This window comes from Struthio camelus, chromosome 31, assembly GCF_040807025.1.
Source record: "Struthio camelus isolate bStrCam1 chromosome 31, bStrCam1.hap1, whole genome shotgun sequence".
NCBI lineage: Eukaryota > Metazoa > Chordata > Aves > Struthioniformes > Struthionidae > Struthio > Struthio camelus.
This window is the reverse complement of record NC_090972.1, coordinates 3,849,693-3,874,288: the sequence shown is the minus strand read 5'-3', so window position 1 is coordinate 3,874,288 and position 24,596 is coordinate 3,849,693. Positions and strand designations below refer to the sequence as shown.

Below are 24,596 nucleotides of genomic sequence, written 5' to 3'. Positions count from 1 at the left end.
GGTGCACCCCGGGGCCGCGGTGGCATGCGAGCTGGCCCAGTTGGGTGCACGGAAAACATTGGCGGGTGCAGAGGCGGAGGTGAGGGTGTGACTGAAACTCCTGCCTGGTCACATGGGGAAGCCACAGCAGGAACCGGGGCGGCAAGAGCCCGGGTGCCACAGCAGACAGCGAGCAGCCAAGGTACCTCCTGGGTTGGCGGGGGGGGGACGAGGAGGGGGATGCGGTGGCGGGTGGCACCTTGGGGTGATGCTCCACCAGTGGCTGCACCCAAAGGGTGGTGGGTGCTGGGGGGGGGCAGGAGGCACTGGGTGTGAGGACATGGGTGAGGGGGAGGTGACACGGCAGGTGAAAGGATCCCGAAACTGCTGGTGCTGCTGCACCCTCACCCCCACCCCAAGGCCTGGGGGCACCCACCCCAGCTCGGCACTTGGGTGCTGGCACCCCCAATTCGGGCACTACCGCGGTGGCACCCTGCTCACTTCCACCCCAGGCCAGGCCTGAAGAAGGGGGAAGTGTTACCGCGAGGTGGCCTTGGGGTGCAGGCAGCACTGTCCCCCCGACCCCGACCAGCACCCATCCGCACATGCACCCTTGGGTGGGGGGGGGCACCCATCACCGAAGCCTTGTGTCTGAAGGAGCAGGTGGCGGGAGGAAACACCGTGGTGGTGCAGGGGGAAGCGCAGCTGCGGCGCCAACGGAAGCATCTCTGGCGCCCGCCTGCACCCGGGGCCAGGGCGGCTGCAGGCCACCCACCCCCGGTGTCACCCTACGCCGAGGCCACCGCACCCCGGTGTCACTGAGCCCCAGTGCCGCCGCACCCTGGTGGGGCCATGCAGAGAGACCGGTTCGGTGCGGGGCAGGGTTCAGCGTGGGCACCCGTGGGACAAGGAGCCCCTGGGTGGGCACGGCCACCCCTGTGCCATGAGCACCCATGGGGATGGGGAGACCCTGGGTGGGTATGGCCACCCCATGCTGTGGGTACCCATAGGAGTCACCCCTGAGTCATTACCCCATCCTGAAGGGACCCTTCTCCATGCCACAAATCCAGGGGTGCTGGATAGGGGTGCCTGGACATGGGTGCCCTAAGAGGGGTGCTGGATAGGAGTGTCTGGATGGGTGTTCCCAGACCGGGGGGACCTGGAGGTGGGTGTCAAGATGTGGGTGCTTGGATGGGGATACCTGTGGAGGGATATCTGGATGGGATTGTCTGGATGGGGTGGGGGGGTGTGTCTGGATATGGGTGTCTGGATGTGGGTGCCTGGGTGCAGGTGCCCAGAGAGGGGTGCCTGGATGGGGGCGGGTCTCTCTTTATGGGTGCCTGGAAATGGGTCCTGGATAGGGATGTCTAGATGGGGGTACCTGGACAGGGGTGTCTGGTTGTGGGTCCCTGGATGCGGGGGCCTGGATGGGAGTGCTGGGATATGGGTGCCTGGATAGAAGCATCTGTACGTGGGTGCCCGGATAGGGGTGCTGGACATGGGTGCCTAGATAAGGGTGCCCAGAAAGGGGTGCTTGCATAGAGATGCCAGGATGTAGAGGTGCCCTCTTCAGGGTCCCCTTCCCACTGCCCCCCACCCTGGGCTCCTATCCCATCCTGTGGGCACCCCTCAGTGCCGTGGCCACCGTGGTTGTCCCCATCCCACAGATGGAGGTGGAGAAACCCCTGCCAGGAGCCGAGATGCTGCTGAAGACCTACAAGTGGCGAACAGCAGCGGCGGGCGAGCGGGAGCCCGAGCGGGGCACCGCGTCCCCAGGCAGCCGGCGCTGGACACGGCTCCAGGGCTGGAAGCGCTCCTACAGCCACCCCGAGTCCGATGGTCCTGAGGATGGTGCTGGAAAAGGCAGCTCTGATGCCAGGACCCCCAGCCTGGCCAAAGCCAGCGCCCGGCGGTCCCTCTTCCAAAGGGCTTTTTCAGCCCCCTCCAAGGTAGCCAAGGAGCCGCGGGGTCCCGAGGGTGGTAAGGCCACGCTGCAGAAGTACCTGCGCTCCATGTCCAAGAGAAAGGGCCCCATAGAGAGCGGGACCAGGGCTGAGAGGGCACCTCAGGACGCAGTCCCAGGTATGGGGGCTTCAACGGGGGGAACAGGGCCTGAGGCACAGGGTGCTGGGCTGGGACTGATGATGATGGGTTGGGGGAAATGGGTGCTGGGTGATGGTGATGGGTTTGGGGGTGCTGGGTGATGGTGATGGGTTGGGGGCGATGGGTGGTGGGTGATGATGAAGAGTGATGGTGTGGGGGGGTGATGGTGATGGGTTAGGGGTGCTAGGTGATGGTGAAGGGTGATGCTAACAGGTTGGGGGCAATGGGTGTTGGGTGATGATGCCAACCATGGCACAGCTGTGGCCACATGCCCCAGCATTGCCACACTGATGGTGGCATGGCCATCACCACGTATCCCCTGGTACCATTGCTCCAACTGTGGCACAACTGTGGCCACATGTGCCCTGGCACTGCAGCATTGATGGTGACATGGCCGCAGCCATGGCCACATGTCCCTCATCACCATTGCTCCAACCGTGGCACGGCTGTGGTTCCACATGCCCCAGCATCGCTGCCCTGAGGGCAGCATGGCCATGTGTCTCCCAGCATTGTTGCTCCAGCCATGGCATGACCACGGCCACATGTGCCCTGGCATCTCAGCCCTGATGGTGACACGAGCATAGCCACATGTCCTCCAAAACTGATGCCGCAACCATGGCTAAGCCATGGCCAGGTGTGCCCTGGCATCTCAGCCCTGACAGTGACACGACCTTGGCCATGTGTTCCCCAGCCCCATCATGGGGACCATGGGCACGGTTGGACCCGGCAGTGCCATGGCCGGCAGCCACCCCTGACACCCTGCTCTGCACCCACAGCCCCCGAAAGCAGCCACAGTGTACCACCCGTCCCACTGGCTCCCACGCCTGATGCTCCAGTGTGGGATGTCTCCAACTTCTCGCTGGTAGATGGCCAGCTGGTGCTCGTGGGCAGGGATGAGGAGGTGAGGCCAGCGGTGCCGCGGGAGGCTCCAGGGCACCCCGGGGCCACGGAGGTGGGTGCCGTGGAGGTGCCTGACCCGTCTCTGCCATCAGGTTTTGTTCAGGAGCAGGAACCGGACCGGCAGCTCCGAGAGCACCAGCCTGCACCCGGCGGGTGGCAGGAGGGACCCCGGTGAGCGAGCCAGCCACGTGATACCATGCGCCATGGGGATATTTGCACGCGTGGGTGTGGGCCCCGTGTGCGTGGGTGCACTGCTGGCACGGCCCTGGGCATGGAGCCACTGTGGCCATGCCCTGGGCTGTGCACTGTGCCATGCACCACAGCATGCACCGTGCAGTGCGCTGTGCCACGCACCATGCCCTGTGCCATGCCGTGTCCCATGCATGCACCATGCCGTGAACCATATCGTGCCCCATGCTCTCCACCAGGCCACGAACAATGCTGTGTCCCATGCTCTCCACCATGCCGTGCACCATGCCATGTCTCGCACTGGGCACCATACCGTGCACTGTGCTGTGTCCCATGCTGTGCACCATGCCATGTGCCATGTCCTGCACCATGTTCTCCACCATGCCATGCACCATGCCATGTCTCACACTGTGCACTGTGCCGTGCTCTGCACCATGCCCCATGCTGTGCACCATGCCGTGCACCATGTCCTGCACCATGCTGTGCACCATGCCATGTGCCATGTCCTGCATCGTGCTCTCCACCATGCCCTGCACCATACCGTGTCCTGCACGCCGTGCTGTGCAACATACTGTGCTCCACGACGTGTCCCGTGTCCTCCACCATTCCACCCACCACACCACGCACCGTGCTGTGCACCACACCATGCACCATGCCATGTCCCACGTCGTGTAATGTGCCACACACACTGCCATGCGCTGTGCCGTGCACCATGGTGCACCCCATACCACGCGCTGGGCCGTGCCCCACGCTGAGCTTGGTGTGCGGAGGAAGCGCTTGTCGCCGTCACTGCTTCCTCCCTGCTGCTGCGTGTGCTGATCTGAGTGATAAGCACCTTCGGCTTCCTCTCCACCGCCTGGGGCAGCACGGGCAGACGGCACCGCTGCGAGCCATGGGGCCCCGGCGCTGGCTGCTGTGCACCGTGCACAGAGGTGAGTTAGCACCTCGCCGGCCCGCAGCGTCCCCTGCCACCAGCCTGGCCCAGAGAGACTGCCCTGGCATTGGGACTCGACGGTTTTGGCACCAGGCTGGGCACCGGGGCTGCCCCCTTTGCACGGAGATGCAGGATGGAGCTGTGCAACCGCCGGCTGTGCTCTCTGGTTGAGGATGCATTGAGGCATGGCAGGACCTGGAAGACTTGGACACTTGGGTCCTTCCATGGGCTCTGGCATGATGGGGAGGGGGATTTGCCTGGATTTGCCCCCGTGGGCACTGGAGCGTGACCCAGCACTCGCTCTGTCCTTGCAGAGCCACCCACGGATGAGCGGAGCACCCGGGCAGTGGCGAGAGGCGCTGACAGTGAATCCACCCAGATCGGGAATGTCAAGGTGAGCATCATCCGTCCGCCCCGGTGCCCGTGTCACCACTGGGCGCTCAGCACCAGGGGTGTCCACCACCCCAAAAAACATCGCAGTCGCCCCCCTTCCCTTTCCCAGGGGCTGTTATGGAAGCGCCTGCGGGAGCGGAAAGGCCGCGGCGGGGTGAAATCAGAGACACTGGCAACACCCGGCACCGATGGCGAGAGGTATGCCACCACGGAGGGTGACACGGGTGTTTCAGGGTGTCACTGGGTGCAAAGAGGGGACGTAGTGATGGGTGCTGCTGTGATGGTCCCCGTCCGGTGCTCAGTGACACCACTGCCCCTGCAGGGCCCCGAGCCGGACCGGCTCCCGCGAGTCGTTGCTGCCACCGCCGAGCGCGGCCGAGCTGGACCTGACCGGGGACAATGTCATCGTGCGGCCGGTGCATGGCAGCATCGTGGGTGAGAAGTTCTGCTTCCAGGTAAGGGCACCCGCCGGGCACCCAGGGCACCCAGGTCCCCCAGCACAGCCCCATCTAGACATGCAGGCACCCTGGTACAGCCCCATCCATGCACCCAGGGCATCCCAACTGGGTGCCCCAACTGGGCACCCCAGTACAGCCTCACTTAGGCACCCATGGTGCCCCAACCAGGCACCCCAAGATGGCCCCCACCCAGGGCACCCAGGGCACCCAGGACCCCCAGCACAGCCCCATCCAAGCAGCCAGGACCCCCAACTGGGCACCCCGATCTCCCAGGGCAAGGTCTCCTGGCCCAGCCCCCATGCCAGGGTCCGCCTGGGCACCCCTGGGTGCCCCCAGCACCCTCCAGCACTGCAAACACCCTCCTTGCACCCAGATCATCACCAGCGAGGGCAGCCGCTCCTTCGGCTGCACGTCCCTGGCCGAGCGGGACCGCTGGATCGAGAACCTGCGCCGCACCGTGCAGCCCAACAAGGTGGGACGGGCACCCATGGGACACTCACCCCCACTGTCCCCCCGGGGGGAACAGGGACCCACCCCAGCACCCTGGCCCCCCAGTTGCCCTCTCTCATCACCCAGTGGGCAGCATGAGCCACCTTTAGACCTAGCATGGGGAAACTGAGGCACATCCCCACCACGCTGGGGATGGACATGGAGGGTCTGTCCCTTCCCCATTACCCGCCCCCAGCCCCATGTCCCCTCCTGTCCCCCTGTTCCACCAAGGGCTTGGCCACCCCCACATCCCCTCCTATCCCCTCTGGGTACTTGGCCATCCTATCATGTCCCCTCCTGTCCCTCTGTAAGTTTGGATGCTCTCTCCTGTCCCCCAGTGTCCTCTCCTGTTCCTCCATTCCCCTGAAGAGTCATCTATCCCCTCCCATTCTGCTGTGTCCCCTCCTGTCCCCTGGCAGATTTGACGGCCCCATCCTATCCTTTGGTGTTCCCTCCTGTCCCACAATCCCCATAAGGATTTGTCCATCCCCTCCCACTCCCCCATGTCCCTTCCTGTCCCACCATCCCTGTAAGGATTTGTCCATCCCCTCCCACTCCCCCAGGCCCCCTTCTGTCCCCTGGTGTCCCCTCCTGTCCCTTCCATCCCCCTGCAGATTCATTCATCCCCTCCCACCTGCCACATCCCCTCCTGTCCCCCGCATCCCCCCAGGGTGCTGATGCTGTCCTCCCATCCCACGCCCCAGGACAACTGTGAGCGCATGGAGCTGGCACTGAGCCTCTGGGTGTACGAGGCGCGGGACCTGCCGCCGCGGCGCCGCCTCCGCTGCCAGCTCCACCTGGATGGCACACTCTACGCCCGCACCACGGCCAAAGCAGCTGGTCCCGGTGGCGAGCTCTTCTGGGGCGAGCTCTTCCAGCTGGCTGCCCTGCCCCGCGCCCACACCCTCACCCTGGCCCTGTGCCGTGAGGACGACGGGCGTCCCCGTGAACCCCTGGCCTCTGTCACTGTCCCCTTGAGCGAGCTGGCGGCCGCCACGCGGCAGCCCCTGGAGCGCTGGTATCCATTGAGCAGCCCTGGGCACCCATCGGGCCGTGAGCGGGCACCAGCTGTGAGGGTCCGTGGGCGCTACCAGGAGGTGCGGGTGCTGCCCATCGTGCGCTACAAGGAGCTGGCCGAGTTCATCACCTTCCACTACCGGGAGCTGTGCGCCCTCCTGGAGCCTGTCATCGCCGTGCGGCACAAGGAGGAGCTGGCTGGTGCCCTGGTCCGTGTCCTGCAGAGCACTGGCAAGGCTAAGGTAAACAAGGAGCTGTCTGGGGTGCTGTGGGCACAGCCTGGGGTGCCAAGGGCATGGTGGGTTTGGGGTGAGATGGACATTTCCTGGGGTGGCATGAGCATGGTGAGTTGGGGTGAGATGGGCGTTGCCCAGGGTTAGATGGGCATGGTGGGTATGGTGGATTGGGATGAGTTGGACATAGCCTGGGGTGGCATAAGCATGGTGGGTCGTGATGAGATGGGCATTTCCTGGGGTGAGATGGCCATGGTGGGTTGGGGTAGGATGGAGGTGAGATGGGCTCTGTTTGGCTGGTTGTGCATGGGCACAGCAGGTTGGGGGTACCAGGAGAGCCAGGCATCATCCAGGCAGGGATGCTTTGGGATGGGAAAGGTGATTTAGGGGGCGTCAGAAGAGCTGGAACTGCCCATATGAGTTTGAGATGGGATGGGATGGGTTGGCACAGCATGGCATGGCATGGAAGAGTCATGGGTGCCAGGAAAGCTGGGCACTGCCCAGGTGGCGATGGGTTGGGATGGGTTAGGATGGGATGGGATGGGAGGGGATGGGATGGAAAAGGTGATTTGGGGAGTGCCACAAGAGCTGGAACTGCCCAGACAAGTTTTGGATTGGATGGGATGAGATGGGTGGAACAGGTTGCAGTGGCATGGATGAGTCATGGTTGCCAGGGGAGCCTGGCATGGCCCAGGTGGAGATGGGACAGGTTGGGATGGGATGGGATGGGATAAGAGGGAATGGGATCAGATGGGATGTGAAAGGCAGTTCAGGAGGTCCCAGCAGAGCCAGAAACTGTCTAGGCTGTACTGGGCAAGGTAGTTTGGGGCCACTAGGTGCCCCCCAAGCCCACGAATGCCGTCTGCCCCACAGGCCTTCCTCATTGACCTCGGCGTGGCTGAGCTGGACCGCTTCGACGACCGTGAGGCACTCATCTTCCGTGAGAATACGCTGGCCACCAAGGCTATTGACGAGTACATGAAACTGGTGGGGGGCAAGTACCTCCAGGACACACTGGGTACGGGGCTTTTCAGGTCATTAGGGGTTGTTATGGAGTGCAGGAGATGGGGCATGTCCAGGGCATTGCAGGGTGCTATGGGGGGTTATAGCGTGCTGGATCACATCCACGGGGATGTGATGTGGGGGCTCGTGGCCTGTGGCAGTGGCCAAGTGGTGTCCTCATGGGCTGTCCCTGCGGCATCCAGGTGAGGCCGTGGCCCAGCTCTGCACCTCAGACGATAGCTGCGAAGTCGATCCCAGCAAATGTGCCGGCCCTGACCTCTCCGACAACCAGAACAACCTACGGCAGGTCTGCGAGGAGACCTTCCAGCGCATCGCTGCGTCCTGCGAGTGAGGGCTGCGCTATGCACCGGCATGGGGATGGGCTTGGGCACAGGCTTGAGGATGGCACTGGAATGGGCAATGGGACAGACACAGGGACGAGCTTGGAGGTTGGCACCAGGACAGTGATTGGGATGGGTCTCAACACAGGGATAAGCATGGGGACAAGCATGGAGACATCCCCTACATGCCATGGCCCGGTCATGGGGCAGCAGGGCCATCTCCTACATGGGCATGGGGTCAGGCACAGGGAAGGCAATGGGACAGGCATGGAGATGGTCTTGGGGATGGTCACCAGATGGTCATGGGGATGGGCACTGGCACCAGGACAGGCTTGGGGACAGGCACCAGCACCAGGATGGGCACAGGGATGGGCCAGGGACAAGAACTACAGCCAGAATGGGCACAAGGACAGGGTTGGGGACGGACACCAGCACAGGGACCGGCTTGTGGATGGACAGCAGCACTAGGACAGGCATGGGGACATGCACCAGTGCCAAGAAGGACCTGAGGACAAGCTTGGGGGCAGGCACAGGGGACAGACACGGGGATGGGCACAGACATCTCATGGTAGGGTGGGCACTGCAGCACACAGAGGGGCTTCGGGGACACGTGCAGCCCCAGCACCCCTCATGGCATTGCTCCCCACAGTGCTTTCCCAGCGGAGCTGGGCGAGATCTTTGCGGCATGGCAGGAGGAGTGCGCAGCGCGGGGCAAGGAGAGCATCGGGCAGCGCCTGGTCTCGGCCTCCCTCTTCCTGCGGTTCCTGTGTCCTGCCGTCATGTCGCCCAGCCTCTTTGGCCTTGTCCAGGAGTACCCGAGCGAGGCCACCGCTCGCACCCTCACCCTCGTGGCCAAGGTCATCCAGAACCTGGCCAACTTCACTACGTACGTCCCAGCATGGCACTGGTGGGGAGGGATACCCGAAGTGCCTGCCATAACGGGGCTGGGCACACCATGGACCAACATGGGACAGCAAGGATGTCCCCTATGTTCCATGGGGCAGACAGGATGTCCCTGATGTGCCATGGAGCATCATGGACTTCTCCACTCCATGCATGGGGCTGGCATGTTCTCACCAGCAGAGCCTTGTGTGTGAATTGTGGTGTCCTGGCCTGTGGGCATGGTAGTAGCCTGGTCCAAGGACATGGCAGTGTCCTAGCCCATGTCCTGGCCCATGGGATGGTGGTGGCCTGGTCCAAGCACATGGCAGTGCCTTGGCTCATGGTCAGGGAGTTGGCTTGGCCTGTGGCCACGGTGGTGGCTCAGGTCGCGGCTGTGGCAGCACCTTGGCCCATGGCCTGGCCTGCAGGTGACCAAGCACCACGGTCCCCAGGTTTGGTGAGAAGGAGGCCTACATGGGCTTCATGAACGAATTCCTGGAGCACAACTGGAGCACCATGATGGCCTTCCTGCAGAGCGTGGCCAATCCCGAGAGCAGCGCCCACATGGCCACTTATGATGGCTATGTGGACCTGGCCCTGGAGCTTGCCACCCTCCACCTCCTGCTCTGTGACATCTTCTCTGGCCTGGACCAGGTGCCACTATTTGCATGTCCCCAGGGGTGGCTGGCCAGACCAACTGGCTCCTTTTCCTCTGGGTGCAGAGCTGGGCACCCAATGACCACAAATGGTGCCTACCTCTGGCCACCTGCCAGCCCCATAACAGCCCCATCTTGCCCCGGCAGGCCACACAGGAGGAGTTGGAGCCCCTGCCTACCATCCTCACTGCCATCAGGGAGGGCACCCCTGTCCCCGTCTCTGTCCGGCTCAGCTCTACCACGGAGCGAAGGTACTGGTGGGGGGACACACAGGGCCTGAGGGATGTGCAGGGACAGGGGAATCTGGAGGGGCTTGGGTATGGGTAACACTAGGATGGGTTTGGGGATGGTTCTGGTTCTAGGTGGGTTCAGGGGATGGTTCTGGTGCTGGCTGGGTCTGGGGTGACTCTGACCCCAGCTGGGTTCAGGGGATAGTTCAGGTCACATTTGGGTTCAGGGGATGGTTCTGGTAATGGTTGGATCTGGGGTGACTCTAGTCCCATTTGGGTTCAGAAGATGATTCTGGTCCCACCTGGGTCTGTTTTCCCCCGGGGCCTGCCTGTGCTACCCTCTGCCTGCCCATGCAGTCTGGCGGAGGGCTCCAAGCCAGGCTTTGTGCCGCCGCGGGACCTGAGCAAGCACAGTCCCCTCATCAAGAGCCAGTCGCTCATCAGCATCCGCCGTGTCCGGAGCCGGGAAGATGGACCAGAACCTGAGCCAGCGCCGGACCCGTCTCCACGGCCAGCCCGGGAGCGCAGGAACGTGCAGCGCACCCAGAGCGTGCCAGCGCAGAACAAAGCCGCCCGGCGTCTGCGCAAGCAGAGCAGCGCCGAGCACGTGGCTGAGCCACCGGGTGACGATGCCTCGGGTCCCTCTGTCCCCCGTGACACCCCGGTAAGGGACCACCACCAAGATGGCATGCACCCAAGGGTGGCCAAGCCGGGCAGGCTCTGACGGGTGCTGTCCTCCTAGGGCCGCTCAAAGCTGCGGCTGTCGACGTCACTGCCCCGCAAGTCCACGGTGCCGTGGCAGCGCTACGCGGAGGAGGTGGCGGCGGGACCCAGCGAGCTCTACGCCATCCGGCCGCTGGAGAAGGTAACGCCGGCACCCCTCTGGGTCTCCTCCGTGGGCGGTGGGTGCTGGGTGCCCCGTTCACGCTTGTCTCTCCAGCACGGGCGGCTCATTGAGGCGCTGCGGAAGGAGGTGGCCGAGAGTCGGGAGAGGCAGCGGGCTGCTGAGGCCCGAGTAGACGCGGCGGAGGCTCAGCACCACGGCCTGCGGCAGGAGCAGGCTCAGCACCGCGAGCAGCTCGAGTGCCTCCAGCAGCAGCTGGAGGAGGCCAACGCTCGCTTGGCCAACCTGGGTGCCAGGTAGGGACTGTGGGGGACATGGTGGCCCCAGGAATTCCCAGCACCATGGCAGTTGCACCGTGCACCTAGCTCTGGGCACCCAGTGACGATGGGGTCTGCACCATGCACCCAGCTCCGGGCACCCAGTGATAATGAGACCAGGGCTGCAAGATGTGGGTTGGGGTCTTGGTAGATCCTGGTCTGCTCTAGGTTGACGTCTGCCGAGGGTGCCCGCAAGAAGGACCTAGAGAGGCTGAAGGCCAGCGAGGAGAAGGGCAGAGTGCTGGTAAGAGCTGGGACGTGGGGAGCTGGCTTGCCCAGGACGCAGACAGAGCCAGGGTGAGTGCCCCCGGCATCCTGCGGCGAGGGGCTGACGGAGTGACCTTACAGGAGAGCCGGCTGTTGGCACTGGAGCGGGAGCACGGGGAGCTGCGTGGCGCCATCACCCAGGTCCTGGGCCACCCTGGCAGGACGGCACGCCGGGCGCTGCTGCTGAGCCGGGATGAGAACGGCGACGATGCCCAGGCCACCAGCGTGTGACACGGCCCCAGCGCTGGGGTTGGCATGGCTCCACTCCCTTCATCCCCCTTGCTCCCTACTGTGCCCTCGTTGCCTGTCGGTGGCCTGGCGCCCGCTGTCACCTTCACCAGCACCCAGAGCTGCATCTCTCTGGGCCTTTCTGAGGGCTGTTTAACCCCCATCTCACGGGGTCTCCTGCCCCCAGGCAATAAAGTGTTGGTGATGCTGCGATAAGGTGCTGGTTGTGTCCTGCCACCTCTGTGGACCCCTTGTCCCCAAGCCCATGTTGTCCCATTCTAACACTGCTAGTGGCCCCAGGGCCACTGGGCAAGAGCTGAGGACATTTATTGAGCTGGTGACTTTTGTGCCTGGTGGGCAAAAGCCAGTGACCACTGCCAAAATGCCAGCACTAAGCCCTCAAACGGAGTCACCGAGGAGATAAACAGAGCCAGAGTTACTGGATGAGGACAGGGACCATCACCCCTCGGCCCCTTGATGCCCCAGAGCAGTGAGTGGTACTGCGCAGAGGTGACTGAGACCTACTGGCTCTCCTGGGCTGCAGGGACCCTGGAGGGGTGGTCGGGTCCCCACTCTGAGGGAGCCACAACACCAGAGCCAGGGACATGACTGGCAGGGCCATGGGGTGGCAGGGACCTGGGGGATCTGGGGAAGGGACAAGGTTGCCTTAGCCGTGGGCACCCCGGGCAAGGGCCACGGGGACCCCAGGGCAGGGTCAAGGATGGCAGGGTCATGGGGACCCTGGAGCAGCATTGGGGATGCCATAGCCATGGGGACCAAGGGCAGGGCCATGGGGCAGGACCAGGGCAGGGTCATGGGGACCCTGGAGCAGCATTGGGGATGCCATAGCCATGGGGACCAAGGGCAGGGCCATGGGGACCCTGGAGCAGGGTCAGGGATGCCATGGCCATGGGGACCAAGGGCAGGGCCATGGGGACCCTGGAGCAGGGCCGGGCCTGGTAGGGTCGTGCGGTTGCGGGGCCACCCCATGCCGGGCCAGCCATGGGGACCTTCCCTTCAGCCTCCCCTAAGATGGTGGCAGCCAGATGCCGTCGCGCCGAGATGACGCCACGCCGCCGCGCCGCCCTCGCGCTCCCCCCCTCCCGCCTGGAAGGTCGCCCAGCACCGTTACCCCCCCCAACATTCCCCCCCTACACACACACACCCCAGGCGCGCCACTCCCAACATGGCGGCGCGCCGGGGACCGCGACGTCATCGGCGGCGCGACCGGCGGCCGAAGTGAGGCGGCGGCGCGGGGCGGCGGGGGTGGGGGGAAGGGGGGAGGGTGGGTTGGCGGGAGGGGAGGAGGCGGCGGGGGCAACATGGCGGCGGCGGGAGCGGCGGCGGCGCTGGGCGGCCGCTTGCCGCCTCCAAGATGTCGGCGGCGGCCTCGTCGCGCGGCGCGTGACGTAGTCAGGCCCCGCCGCGGGGAGGGGGGCGGGGGAGCGGCCGGAGCGGCGCAGGCGGCGGCGGCGGCGGCGGCGGCGGCAGCGGCGGCGGCGGCGGCGGGACTGGCCGGGCCCCCGGCGGGGGATTTAAAGGGACCATGTCCCCGGCGCGGCGGTCGCTGCGGAGGCCGGAGCCGGGCTGGAGGCGGCGGCGGGGGTGGCGGTTGCAGCAGCAGCAGCAGCGGCAGCAGCACCACCACCACCAGCGGCGGTGCCGCTGAGGAGCCCGGCGGGCCCGGCCCCGGGGGGCCGGCGGGGTGAGTGTCCGCGGGGAACCGGCCCGGTCCGACCGGGTGATAAAGCGGAGCCGCTGTTGTCGGGGGAGGGGGGTTCCCCCACTTCCCCCCGCCCCCCCCACCCCACCTGCCGCCGGTCCGGCCCGGTGCGGCGGGAGGTGACGCGGAGCCCCCGGCAGCGGCCCCGTCCGGGGTGCTGAAACGTGGGGGGTGCGGGGACCCAGGCGCCCGGGGTGGGGGGGGACCAGGTGTCCGGGGGGTGGGGAGGAGCAGGGAACCAGGCGTCCGGGGTGGGGGGAGATGGGAGGTGTGGTGGGACAGGGACCCAGGCGTCCTGGGGCAGGACTCGGGTGGGTGTGGGGGGGCAGTGTTGGTGTGGGGACCCAGGTGTCCGGGTGGGTGCTGTGTTGAGGTAGGGACCCAGGTGTCCAGGTGGGTGCTGTGTTGAGGTGGGGACCCAGGTGTCTGGGTGGGGGTGGTGGGTGCTGTGCTGAGGTGGGGAGCCAGGTGTCTGGGTGGGTGCAGTGTTGAGGTGGGGACCCAGGTGTCCAGGTGGGTGCTGTGATGAGGTGGGGACCCAGGTGTCCGGGTGTCCGAGTGGGTGCTGTGTTGAGGTGGGGACCCAGGTATCCGGGTGGGGGTGGTGGGTGCAGTGTTGAGGTGGGGACCCAGGTGTCCGGGTGGGGGGGTGGGTGCTGTGCTGAGGTGGGGAGCCAGGTATCTGGGTGGGGGTGGTGGGTGCAGTGTTGAGGTGGGGACCCAGGTGTCCGGGTGGGTGCTGTGATGAGGTGGGGACCCAGGTGTCCGGTTTTGGGGGTGGGGTGCTGTGTTCAGGTGTGGACTGAGGTGTCCAGGTGGGTGCTGTGTTGAGGTGGGGACCCAGGTGTCCGGGTAGGGGGGTGGGTGCAGTGTTGAGGTGGGGACCCAGGTGTCCGGGTGGGGTGGTGGGTGCTGTGCTGAGGTGGGGAGCCAGGTATCCGGGTGGGGGTGGTGGGTGCAGTGTTGAGGTGGGGACCCAGGTGTCCGGGTGGGTGCTGTGATGAGGTGGGGACCCAGGTGTCCGGTTTTGGGGGTGGGGTGCTGTGTTCAGGTGTGGACTGAGGTGTCCAGGTGGGTGCTGTGTTGAGGTGGGGACCCAGGTGTCCGGGTGGGGGTGGGGGGGTGCAGTGTTGAGGTGGGGACCCAGGTGTCCGGATGGGGGTGGAGGGGTGCTGTGTTGAGGTGGGGACCCAGGTGTCCAGGTGGGTGCTGTGCTGAGGTAGGGACCGAGGTGTCCGGGTGGGGATGGTGGGTGCTGTGTTGAGGTGCGGACCCAGGTGTCCGGGTGGGTGCAGTGTTGAGGTGGGGACCCAGGTGTCCGGGTGGGGGTGGAGGGGTGCTGTGTCGAGGTGGGGACCCAGGTGTCCGGGTGGGTGCTGTGCTGAGGTAGGGACCGAGGTGTCCGGGTGGGGATGGTGGGTGCTGTGTTGAGGTGCGGACCCAGGTGTCCGGGTGGGTGCAGTGTTGAGGTGGGGACCCAGGCGTCCGGGTGGGGGTGGGGGGGGTGCAGTGTTGAGGTGGGGGCCCAGGTGTCCTGGTGGGCACCGGTGTCAGTTTGCACACATGGGGACCCAGGCGTCCGGGGCTGGAAGGAGCCCGGCCCTGGGGTGGGCCGGCACCCAGGCGTCCAGGGCTGGAAGGAGCCAGCATGGCCCCAGGGTGAGCATGGACCCAGGCGTCTGGGCTGCACGTGGCATCGGGACCACCGATATCCGGGAAGTAGGGGGCTGCACTCGGCACCTCTTGGGACCCCCCATGGGTGCTGGGTGCCACCTCGGGGGAGGGGGAACACGACGGGACTGGCACCCCCCAGGCCTCCGCTAACGTTTCCCCTTGGCGTTTCTCTCCGCTGCTCCAGCTCCGGCGCCGTTCGCACCGTTCCCGTGCCGAATCGCGGGGCCTCCGCCAGCTCCGGCGTCTTTGCCACCCGCTCCGATTTGTCTCGCCCAAAAGCGGAACGAGCTGCCAGGTCTCTGCGCGTTTCAGAGCCCGTGCCGGGAGCCAGCCGCTGCCCAGGGCGGGGGGGAGCTGGCGGCAGAGCTGGAGGTTTTGGCAGCAGGTAGGGATGATCTTTTGGCGTGCGAGGCCGTGCTGGGGTTCGGAGTTGGGCGCGTTTCCTCTTCCCGAGCTTCTCCGCGCTGGAGAGGGGATCGGCACCTCCGTCCTCACCCGGCAGCCCAAACGGCTGCGCCCGGATCGCCGTGCGGGTCCGAAGGCGCTGACATCTCCGCCGTCGTCTCGGAGCGGCAGTTTCGGCTGATCCGAGCGCGGCTCGAGGTTGGCCGCGCTCCGACAGACATCCTTCCGCCTCCCTGTATTTAACGGAGGCGGCTCCGGCATCCTTGAACCCATCCGGACTGGGATCGCGCTGGTGTGCGGAGGCTGTTGCGGCGTGACGACATTGGAGCCTGTGGCGACTCTCCCCCTGCTTTTCCCGGCGGACCGGCCCTTCCCATCCCGCTCATCCCACTGCCGCTCTTGGGAGAAGAAATCTCCCCATCGCCTGCAGCGAGTCCGTTGGCGCGGAGGACCCCGAAGCCAAATTCCCCGAGGATCCCGGCGCCAACGAAATGTGGATAATCCAAATACTGACAGAGCCCCGCAGAGCCGATCGCTCGGCGCTGGATTTGCCTCGCAACCGTATAAGTAGAAGAGAAGGACGAGCTCCCCGGGGGATTCATCCCTTGTTCGTTCCAGCTCCGGGCGGGGGAAAAAAAGCCCCTTTTCTGCTAAATGCTCTCATTAACGTGGCTTCGGAGAAAGTTTCCTGCTGTTCAGGCGCTTGGGAGGAATGTTGCCGCTCATTTGAGCTTTCTATGCGGAAGGAAATCTTGCAGGATCCCGGCTCAGCTTGGTTTCGGAGCAGCTTTGCTGTTGCAGGGAAGCAGCCTCGGGAGCTCCCCGAATTCCTGCCGGATTGAATTCCGGCACAATCGCTCCCGTTTGCGTTTCTTCCCGCTACGCGAGAGGGAGTTTTTTTGGCATGCAAAGCCGCCGCTTTGATGGGATGCGGCTGACGCGTCGCCACGGCCAAGTTCGGCCCGTCCGGGGGGCTCGAAGCTGCGCCGTGCCGAGTCCGGCAAGGTGCGCACCGGAGCGAGAGCCGGCATCATCCTCCCGCTTCCCGGGGAGGGGGACGGGGGGGGGGAAAAAACCCACGTGCTGAACAGGCCGTGGCTTTTCCCAACTCGGAAATGAACCCATGCACGTGCGGGTTTTCCATTCCTCCGGGATCCCCCCCACTTGGAGCAGCAGGCTCGAAATTACTCTAGGAGAGACTTGGCCTTTTCCAAACGCGCGGCAGCGTGGCGGCTCCGGTGGGATGGGTCCCCGTTTCCCTGGGCTTCCAGGGAAGGAAGCAATTGTCCCCACTTAACCGCTTTAGCATTTAAATTGTCCCAAGCCCGCTCCGCCTTTGCATGGCTCTGGGGCGATGGGCTGGGGGAAGGGTGGCCGCAGTCGGGCTCCTTCGCTTGACATGAGCGGCTGCTCCTCGGCGCAAGGCTCTGGCTGGGGTAAGAGGCTTTTCCCACTTCTGCCGCGGGAACCCGGCTCCGATTTATTCCCTTTAAGGCAGCAACGCGGCGGCTCACCCGGCGCGAGCGCCCGGCTCTTCGCCCAGGATGAGGATTTTTTGTTTGTTTGTTTCTGTTTTAGTTGTGTTTTTTTTTTTTTTCCCCCACTGTGGGATGCGGAGAGATGGAGGCAGGGGGGGAAACGTCTCCGGCGTCCCCGAGCTTTCTTCCAAACCACCCAAACAGGTGTCGGAGAAAGAAGGGATCGGGCCGGCCAGTTTCTATGGAGAACTCTTGGCACGGCGGATCGGAGCTGGGTGGGGGGGGTTGGACGCTCCGTCTTGCGAGGCGGAAGAGGGAAGGAGCCCTTTTTCCGCGGGGAGGAGGGGATGGGATGCTGCCTTTCCCCACGTGCAGGCCCTCAAAAATCCTTTTTTTGGGAAGGGGGGGATTTTGACGGGGGGGGGGGAATGCGGCATCAACCCCCCCCTCCAATCAGCGCTTCCAGCGGGTTCAGTTCTTGCTACCCGTCGCCGAGTCGAGCGGGTGCCCAGTTGTCACCCGAACTGCTGATTTTTTTTATTTTATTTTTTTTCCTGTGGTGGTGGGGGGAACCCACTTGGGATTGTGCCGGGGCTAAACCAGGTTTGCGACGATCGGGCCGGGTCTGTTGGGGGCTTGGTGTCGGGTGCGAGGAGCTCTGGGGACACCGATGCTTTGCAGTAGGGTGCTGAGGCCAAATTTTTGACCTCTTTTTATTTTTGGCTCGATTTCTTTCTTTTTTTTTTTTTTTTGCAGCCCTCCCAGCTGCACGCAGGCACGGCAGCTTCCCCCAAAGATGGTTTCTTTTCAGGCGCGCGCCGATCTAACGAAACGCTTCGTAGCTTAACAAGGGGCCGTGCCGCTCGTGTTTCTCGCCCCAGGTGAGAAGCGGGGATCCTGCAAATTCAGCCCCTGGGGAGCAGGACCCAGCAGCTCCCTGCGGAGATGCTGCCTAACGGGGACTCTTTGGCCCCAAATCTGGTCAAACTGAATCTGTCCTCCCCCAAAAAAACGGTGCAGCTCCTCGATCCGGTACCTGGGCATCGCATCCTGCTTGGTTAGTGTTGTACTACTGCAGAAAGGGACCATTCTGCCTGGTTTTTCCTCTCTTGCTGGCGTGTGGAGCCATGCGTCACCCGAGGACCCGAACTGTTGAAAACCTGGTTATTTTAATATTTTTTACCTAGCTAATCCCAGCCCTGAGGGGTTCCCCCGCCCTTGGTTCACCGTCCTCTGTGCAAAGCTTGGTGGAGGAGGGACCAGTGTCTCTCCTGGCCATGCTGGGATATCCCCCTGGTTTCCCTAAAGCTGGGGTTAAAAAGCAAAAGGCTGGAAAAGCTTTTTCCAAAGCTTTTCCACTCGGATAAGCGGGCCATCAAGGGCCACAACGACGCTGCCCTGGGGCAGTTGGCCTGCTGCAGAGCCGTTAGCATTTCTCCTTAGCATTTCTCCCGTAGCCTTTCTCCTGGGCAGCAGCTCCCATTGGAGCGACCCGACCCGGCTCTGCCGCTTCCCCGTTCCCCTCGGCTGAGCAGCATGATGTAGGTTTTTTGGGGGTGATTCGTGGCCGGAGGTCCTGTCCCGGCGGGGCTGCTGGATTTGGAGGCTCCGCTTTGCGGGAGCGAACACTGCAAACGTCTTGCCCTTGGCCGCCGCTCGTCCCGTCTCCTCTCCCCGACGTCCTTCCCGGGGAGCCCGACCGGCGCGGCATCAGCACTGGAGCTGGCAGGGCCTTTCCCGCATGCCGGCTGGAGGCAGAGCAGCTGGTCCGTGGGATGCGCTAGCGACAGCAGCCCCGTCGGGCTCGCTCTGCCTGCCGGTTTCTGCCGGAGGCATTTGATGCCGGTTGGGAGCTGTCGGCGAAGAGGCACCAGACAAGTCTCCAGGCTGTTACTCGCCTGGTCGGATCTCCTCCTTGGCTGCCCGGATGAAATTTAAGCCTCCTCTTGAAATAAGAGGTGTGGGTTTGTGGCTTTTTTTTATTATTCTTTTTGGTTTCTTCCTCTTGATGCTGAGGTTGAGCAGCCTAGTCCTGCTCCAGCTGGAGAAGTTCTTAAGCTGACGCTGCCTCTGGTTTCCACCCTCTCCTATCCCGTATCACCACGAGCCGATGGCTTGGATTCTCCTTCCCCTGCGTTCCTGGGACGATGGATGAGCTGCCCCGAGCCATCCAGGAGGTGGCTGTGGCCAGACCTGTCTGAGCTGTGGCTGCGTGATGAGAGATGCAGAAGAAGGAAAAGCCTGCGACGAAGGAAGGTGAAGCCTGCGAGGGTTCCCCTGCCAATCCAGATCATGATCCGAAATCAGAGGAAGGAAAGGAAGATGCTTCCCAAGGAGGGCCTGAGCAAGGTGTCCGCGTGCGGAGACAGTGGGATGAGCTCTGCCATGCTCCCGCATTGAGGCCGGGCTTGGATCAAACATGCTTGGGCTGCTATTTGTGGGGTTACCTGGAGACCGCTTCCTTGGCCATGGTGCAGCTAGGTTCTGGAAAAGCTCATCCCGAGCATTGCATCCAAACCCTGGAGCCGGGCAGAGCATGCCGGGATCGCCCGGGCTCGTCGAGCAGCGCTGCATTCCCACCCAGCAGCTGCTCTCTGCCTTTCTCCCGCAAGGAGAAACGCGGTCCTTGGCCGGGCAACCTCGTCGTGGTGGAAGACCCTGTGTCCCCCCCCCGGGGCCATGTGTGGGTGGGAATGGGGAAAAATCCTCGGGAGGACTCTGGGTTGGGAAAGGACATTAAAAAGTCTTAAATAGCGAATGCACACTATGAATTGGAGCGGGGATTTGGGGCAACTGCCCTGCTCCAAAATCCACAGGTCCCTTGGGAGAATAGATAGCAACGAACCTCGGGGTGAGAGGAGGGGGATCCGGAAGGATCAGGGAAGGCGGCTCAGCACATCCCCCATTTTCCGGTGTTTGGCCTGAGTGGCGTATGAGCTGGGGCAGGGCTTGGGTGCTTTGGACCGTTCCTGGGTGCTGCTGCTGCACTTTGGGTGGTTTCCTTCCTCCGCTCTCCTTCCTCGGCCCCGGGCTATGGGATGGTAATAGGCGTCTTGTGAGAGCGCAAATAATTCCCTCTCTTCATTTGCATTGTTACCTTGAAGGTATTTATAGTCTTGCTGCCTTCTCCTTCCTCGGCTGGGTAAATTTAGCTCCTCCAGGCTCTCCTTGTGTGCCTTTCTTCTCCAGCTAGCTGATAAGCTCGGTTTTTTAGCTCCTATTTCCTCTTTTTTTCCCTCCCCCCAGACTGAGAGAGGAGGATCTGGACCAGCTTGTCTGTCCCGCTGTCCTATCGGGCTCCTAAGAAATCTCTCTCCTGTTTTTTTTCTGTGCGATTTTTGCCCTTTCATCCTGCTCCTTAACAGCATCAGGCTGTGTGTGGAAAGGCTTTTGGAGAGGTGTTTCTTGGTGGCTGTTCTTGTCTTCCTGTCCCGGACCTGGAAGGACAGCGGCTTCCCTAGGGCAACAGTCATCTCCAGCGTGACGACATGGTTGCCACCACGGCTGGTGTCTTGCTCGCTGCGAGACCGGTCAAACCCTGTGAAGGTCCTCCAGCACCTTTGGCTGCTAAGTTGTTGCTTTGACTCAGGCAGTTTAACTTATCCGAGTGAATATTACGGAGTTCTTGAACTCGTGGCCACAGAGTGGGGTGGTGGTGGACAAAAATAGAGGGGTTCTTCAGCTCTGGGGCAGAGGATGGTCCCGTCTGGGCAGATTTGGCGCTGGCAATATAGTCGATGTGTGTGTGAAACGTTTCTGCTGGTTCAACTCGCTGTGCCGTCCCATCCTCCTGGCAGTCCGGGATGAGCCCGAGGTCCGGCTCTGATCCCAGAGCCCTCCAGCCGTCTATGTCATCCTGCTGGAGAATGAGCTTTTGGAGGCCAGGAGGTTTTGCGGGAAGCAAATCCTGAACTTTCCCAGAACTGCATCACGGGGATTCGGGGTGAAGAAGCAGAATTAAGGGTCTGTTTGAGAGTAACGCTCTTCTCTGCCACCCTGATCCGTGCGGGAACATAGCAGGGGATGGAGAAGGGTCACTTGGCCCAGTCCTAGCGCTGGGGATAGCTGTCGGGTCCTGAGATGGGAGGCTCTTGGTTTCAAGGCATATGAAGAGTCGCTTTCCGCTCTCCGTACCTGTTTCTCTCAGGCGTATCTCAGGGCAGATGTGTTCGGGAGTGCCTCTGCCTTGGAGAAAATCTGCGCTCCTCATTTTTTTTTTTTTTTCCCCCTCTTATCTGTGTGTTTTGTAGATTTTTCCGGCAGTCCCCGGCCGCCAACCCTCCCGAGTGCCGGCGCGGTGTTTTTTTGCGAGTGACACAGCACAATCGGCGAGGAATGGAGAAAGCTGTCCCTACTTTATCAGAGCAACAGCGAGAGCGCCAGGGAGATGGAGGCAGAGCCACGCTAACGGCGCTGGAGCCAAACAAAGAGCATTTTGCTGCCCTTGAGTGCCCCCAAGGTGAAGAGCGAAGAGCTGCTTTTGTTAAAGATGCAAAAGCGCCTCTGGAGAGCCCGGCTCTATCTGGGACATCGGTGGAAGGAGGGACAGAGCTCAAGGAGGCCTCCTTCTTCGCCACGGAGAACCTGCCGTCGATGAGCCGAGACGGCAAAGGGACTTCTGGCACCGATATGTGTGCCCTCAAAGAGGATCCCAACTTCTTCTCGCCGCTCACCCGCCAGGAACCTGATGTCGCTCTGGAAGCTCGGGACGTGGCAGGTAAGCTCTTGCGTGGCTGGCGGGAGGCGAGGTCCCCCCTGTCCCATCCGGTTTGCTGCAGAGTTGATGCCGTTTGATCGGGTTTTTGGTAAGGTGAGATGGAGACGTCTTCCTGAGTCTGCAGGCTCTTTCGGTGCCTCGTTTCCACTCGGTTCGCGTGGAGTGGTGGTAAAGCTGGCTTGGTTGGGTTGCTTTGCTGTGTGCTTGGAGGTGCCTTTAGGAAGATGTTTCTTGGCAGATGGCAGAGCATGTGGTCACCATGCTGGTTGCCAGAGTTTAAATATAACTCGTCCGCTGGTATTCAGACACTGAACAGCCTGGGCTGCTTGGAAAAGGAGTGAGGTGCGTGGATAGAGGCTTCCCGGGCCTCTTGCCCACCCTTTCCATCCACATCTGGACCTCTCAGTGGAGTATTAGCCTTGTGGGGTCCCCATGATGTTTCTCCAGCTAGATGGTCCCTGCTGAAAGGGCCTGGGAAAACTTGGATTTATCCGGTGGCTCATCCTGTCCCACTGTTCCCTGCCTGACCCGGTGGTCAGTGTCAACGCTGGCACGTGCGTAACCGGGTGCTGCTGGTGTTCCCCGGCTCCTTGCGCCACCCAGAGCGTGCGGTTTCTGGCCGTCACGCGTTTGTTTTCTTTGGAGATATTTTGCTGTGAGCAGTGGAGAACTCGGGAGAAAGGAGTTGCGATGCGGTGAGAAACACGTGGTGGGGGGAAACAGGAAAGTAGAAGGAATTGCCCAGCCGGGATCTCCACCCTGGTGTCCCCGCGTTCAGCACCACAGACAGGGATGCAAAATCCGACAGCGAGGGAAGCCCCTGGGCTCTTCCGGGGACCCTTGCTGCATGCAGGGCTACTCACCACTTGGGCAGCGGCTCCTGAAATGCAGGTGGCTTCGGGTGACACTTGCGCACGTGCTCTGGCCGGATGTGAGCACCGGCTCGTTGTGTGGCAGATCCTCCGGGCTCTATAATCTCCGGGATTTTTGGTTTGGCAGGAGCAATGCGAGCAGGACTTGGTATCCTGATGGTCTGGGTTGTGAGACACCGCGCAGCTCCTGTGATCTCCCTTCTCCCCTCCTCCCCCACCAAATTCCCATCCGAAACGCTTGGTTTTTTCCCCTTTTGCAGCAGAGAGCTCTTCCTCTGTATGTTTGACTATGTGCTAGGAATAGAGATGGGGATCGTCCCGGGCGCTCCCGGAAAAGCATCCCCAGCCTGCTGCGCAGTGACAAAGTCCTCGCCATTGGTGGCCTTGCTCCCTTCCCCTCTCCTGCAACAACTTGGGGCCGAAGAGCCATCCCTTTCCCCGGGAGCTTGGTACATGACTCCGGTCTTCAAATAATCCCTCTCTAAGATCCTTGTTAACGTTCACTTTGCTCCTTTCTTGCTCGAGACTTTCATTAGTGTGACGAATGCCCTTCTATTGACACCATCGATTTCTCCTCTTTGAGCCTTTCCGAAAGGGAAAACCCAGCTCTCCTGTAACAAGCTCTGTAACGGATAGCGGTGGGACCGAGATCTTGACGCGAGTCAGGCCTCAAAAAGCATCTGCTGTCGGAGTCCTTCCAGCATCCCCACTTTGCTGCTTCCCCTCCTGGCAGCGTGGGGCGATCCCAGCCCACTGGGAGGGAGCTCGGAGGGATGTCGGAGCACCCAAAGAGGCGGGTGCTCCTCGGGTGCCCCAACCTGGGGCCGCTCCGGCAGGTCCTTCGCTCGCGCCGGAGCAGCCGCGCAGCGCTGACTTCCTTCCTTCCTGTCGCCGTCGCCCGGTTCCTCTTCCCAGGGCGCGCGTGCGCGAGGTGGGCGCGTTTGCCCCCGCGCAGGCCTTCCTCCCTCGTCATCCTCGGCAGCGTGCCGGGGAGGTCCCTTCTTCATCTTGCAGGCAGCGAGCGGAGGCGTTCCTCGTGCCGTGCAGCAAGAGGGGCCTCGCGAGCTGGAGAAGCGACTCGAGGGCCAAGCTTGCCTCCGCCGCGGTGGTTCGGCTTCGGCGCCCCGTCCTACCCCGCCGTGGCGAGCTTTCCGGGCCCGCTTTGCAAGTCAAATCCTCTGGCCGTACCCAACCCAACCCCGCGTGTTTCGGTATTACTGGCGGCCGCTCGGCGCGGGGACGCCGCCAAGCCACCTGCAGCCCCGGCCTCGCCGAAATCCCCTCGGCGTTTCCTCTTCTAGAAAAGAGGTGCTCTTCAAGCAAGCCTACGGGCTCGGATCCGCTCCGGCAGGGGCTGCTGCTGCCTCCTCCGCCATCCCGGCACGTCCTCGGCGTCTTGGCCGCACGGGAAAACGTGGTGCAGCCGCGCGTGACCCGTCTGCTCTCGCAAGGATCTCCCGTTCCTCATCTGGCCGGTGGGGCTCAGCACCACCGGGCGCCTCCATCTGTCCGACGTCCCGCTGGTAACATCTGTGCGGGTATGGACCTTCCTTTTCCCCCTTTTCCTCGACGGGAGGCTGAGGGCTTTGCCACCGGCAAGTTATTTGCAACGTGAATTGGGTGGAGGAAGACTGGAAGTGGTAACGGCGGCCGAATTTCAGGCTCCGATGCTAGCCCCCTCTTAAAGGCTGTTTCCTGTGACGAGTTTGCTGGTTCGTAGCATTCGAGTTCAGACCTTATCAGCCGGCGTTTCGTGAACAAGAGCCAGTCCCGCTTTTATTTGCCTTGGCGGGACTGGGAAGGGTGACAGCGCATCCATGAAACCTTCATCCCGATGCAGGGGGGAAAAATCAGCCTGGGAAAAGGAGGATTTAAAGATCAGGTGCAGCAGGGGATCCCGTGGGAGGTTTAGGGATTGCAGCCTTGGCGGGATGTTTAATGCAATGTCATTTCCTCCTGAATACTAGAAATTGTAGAGGGGATCTCATCCTCAGTGAGGGGTGCATGCCGCGCCGTGCCGGGTGCACACCGCGAAGGCAGTGTTGTGGCTGCTGAAACTGCTGGCTGACCCTGAGACTTGTTGCTTGTTGGGCTTTGCGGTGGTCCCAGCACGTTGTTGCCTGTGGCTACGAGCTCGGAGGAGGTGTCCGTGGCTCCCATGCGTGCTTTCCGAGGCGCTTTTGTGAATAAAATCCCTGGGAGAGCATCTGGGGCCACCTGGGGTGAAAGGAAGTTTGCTGGCTTCTGCCTGGGGCTGTCCCACAG

At 62.9% G+C, this 24,596-nt stretch overlaps 2 protein-coding genes across 12 annotated transcripts in view; both read left to right on the top strand.

The window, feature by feature from the left end:
* The first annotated feature begins 85 nt into the window (after window positions 1–85).
* On the top strand, window positions 86–11,678 carry RASAL3 (RAS protein activator like 3). 4 transcript variants are annotated; one of them, XM_068923017.1, is made up of 19 exons: window positions 86–181; window positions 1,647–2,061; window positions 2,859–2,983; window positions 3,075–3,153; window positions 4,420–4,499; window positions 4,608–4,696; window positions 4,821–4,953; window positions 5,330–5,428; window positions 6,150–6,704; window positions 7,569–7,713; window positions 7,901–8,045; window positions 8,688–8,924; window positions 9,373–9,574; window positions 9,724–9,827; window positions 10,164–10,470; window positions 10,549–10,671; window positions 10,747–10,946; window positions 11,136–11,211; window positions 11,316–11,678. In XM_068923017.1, exons 1-19 carry the CDS (start codon window positions 113–115, stop codon window positions 11,463–11,465), a joined length of 3,333 nt encoding a protein of 1,110 aa, XP_068779118.1. In that variant the 5' UTR covers window positions 86–112; the 3' UTR covers window positions 11,466–11,678. The 4 variants fall into 4 exon arrangements, with proteins under 4 accessions (XP_068779118.1, XP_068779120.1, XP_068779116.1 ...); XM_068923019.1 differs by lacking the exons at window positions 86–181; window positions 1,647–2,061; window positions 2,859–2,983 and having other exon boundaries at window positions 3,079–3,153; window positions 4,586–4,696; XM_068923015.1 differs by lacking the exons at window positions 86–181; window positions 1,647–2,061; window positions 2,859–2,983; window positions 3,075–3,153 and adding an exon at window positions 3,209–4,103.
* Window positions 11,679–12,784: 1,106 nt separating this feature from the next.
* Window positions 12,785–24,596, top strand: part of WIZ (WIZ zinc finger) — a 62,965-nt gene continuing 51,153 nt past the window's right edge. For 5 of the 8 annotated variants that reach the window (XM_068922973.1, XM_068922969.1, XM_068922971.1 and 2 more), the window contains exons 1-2: window positions 12,785–13,167; window positions 20,993–21,459. In XM_068922973.1, the coding sequence (XP_068779074.1) occupies window positions 12,785–13,167; window positions 20,993–21,459 (850 nt within the window). Of the gene's footprint in view, window positions 13,168–15,043; window positions 15,245–20,992; window positions 21,460–22,900; window positions 23,870–24,596 lie in introns of those variants that run through there. The other 3 variants (XM_068922974.1, XM_068922976.1, XM_068922972.1) reach the window with 3 other exon arrangements.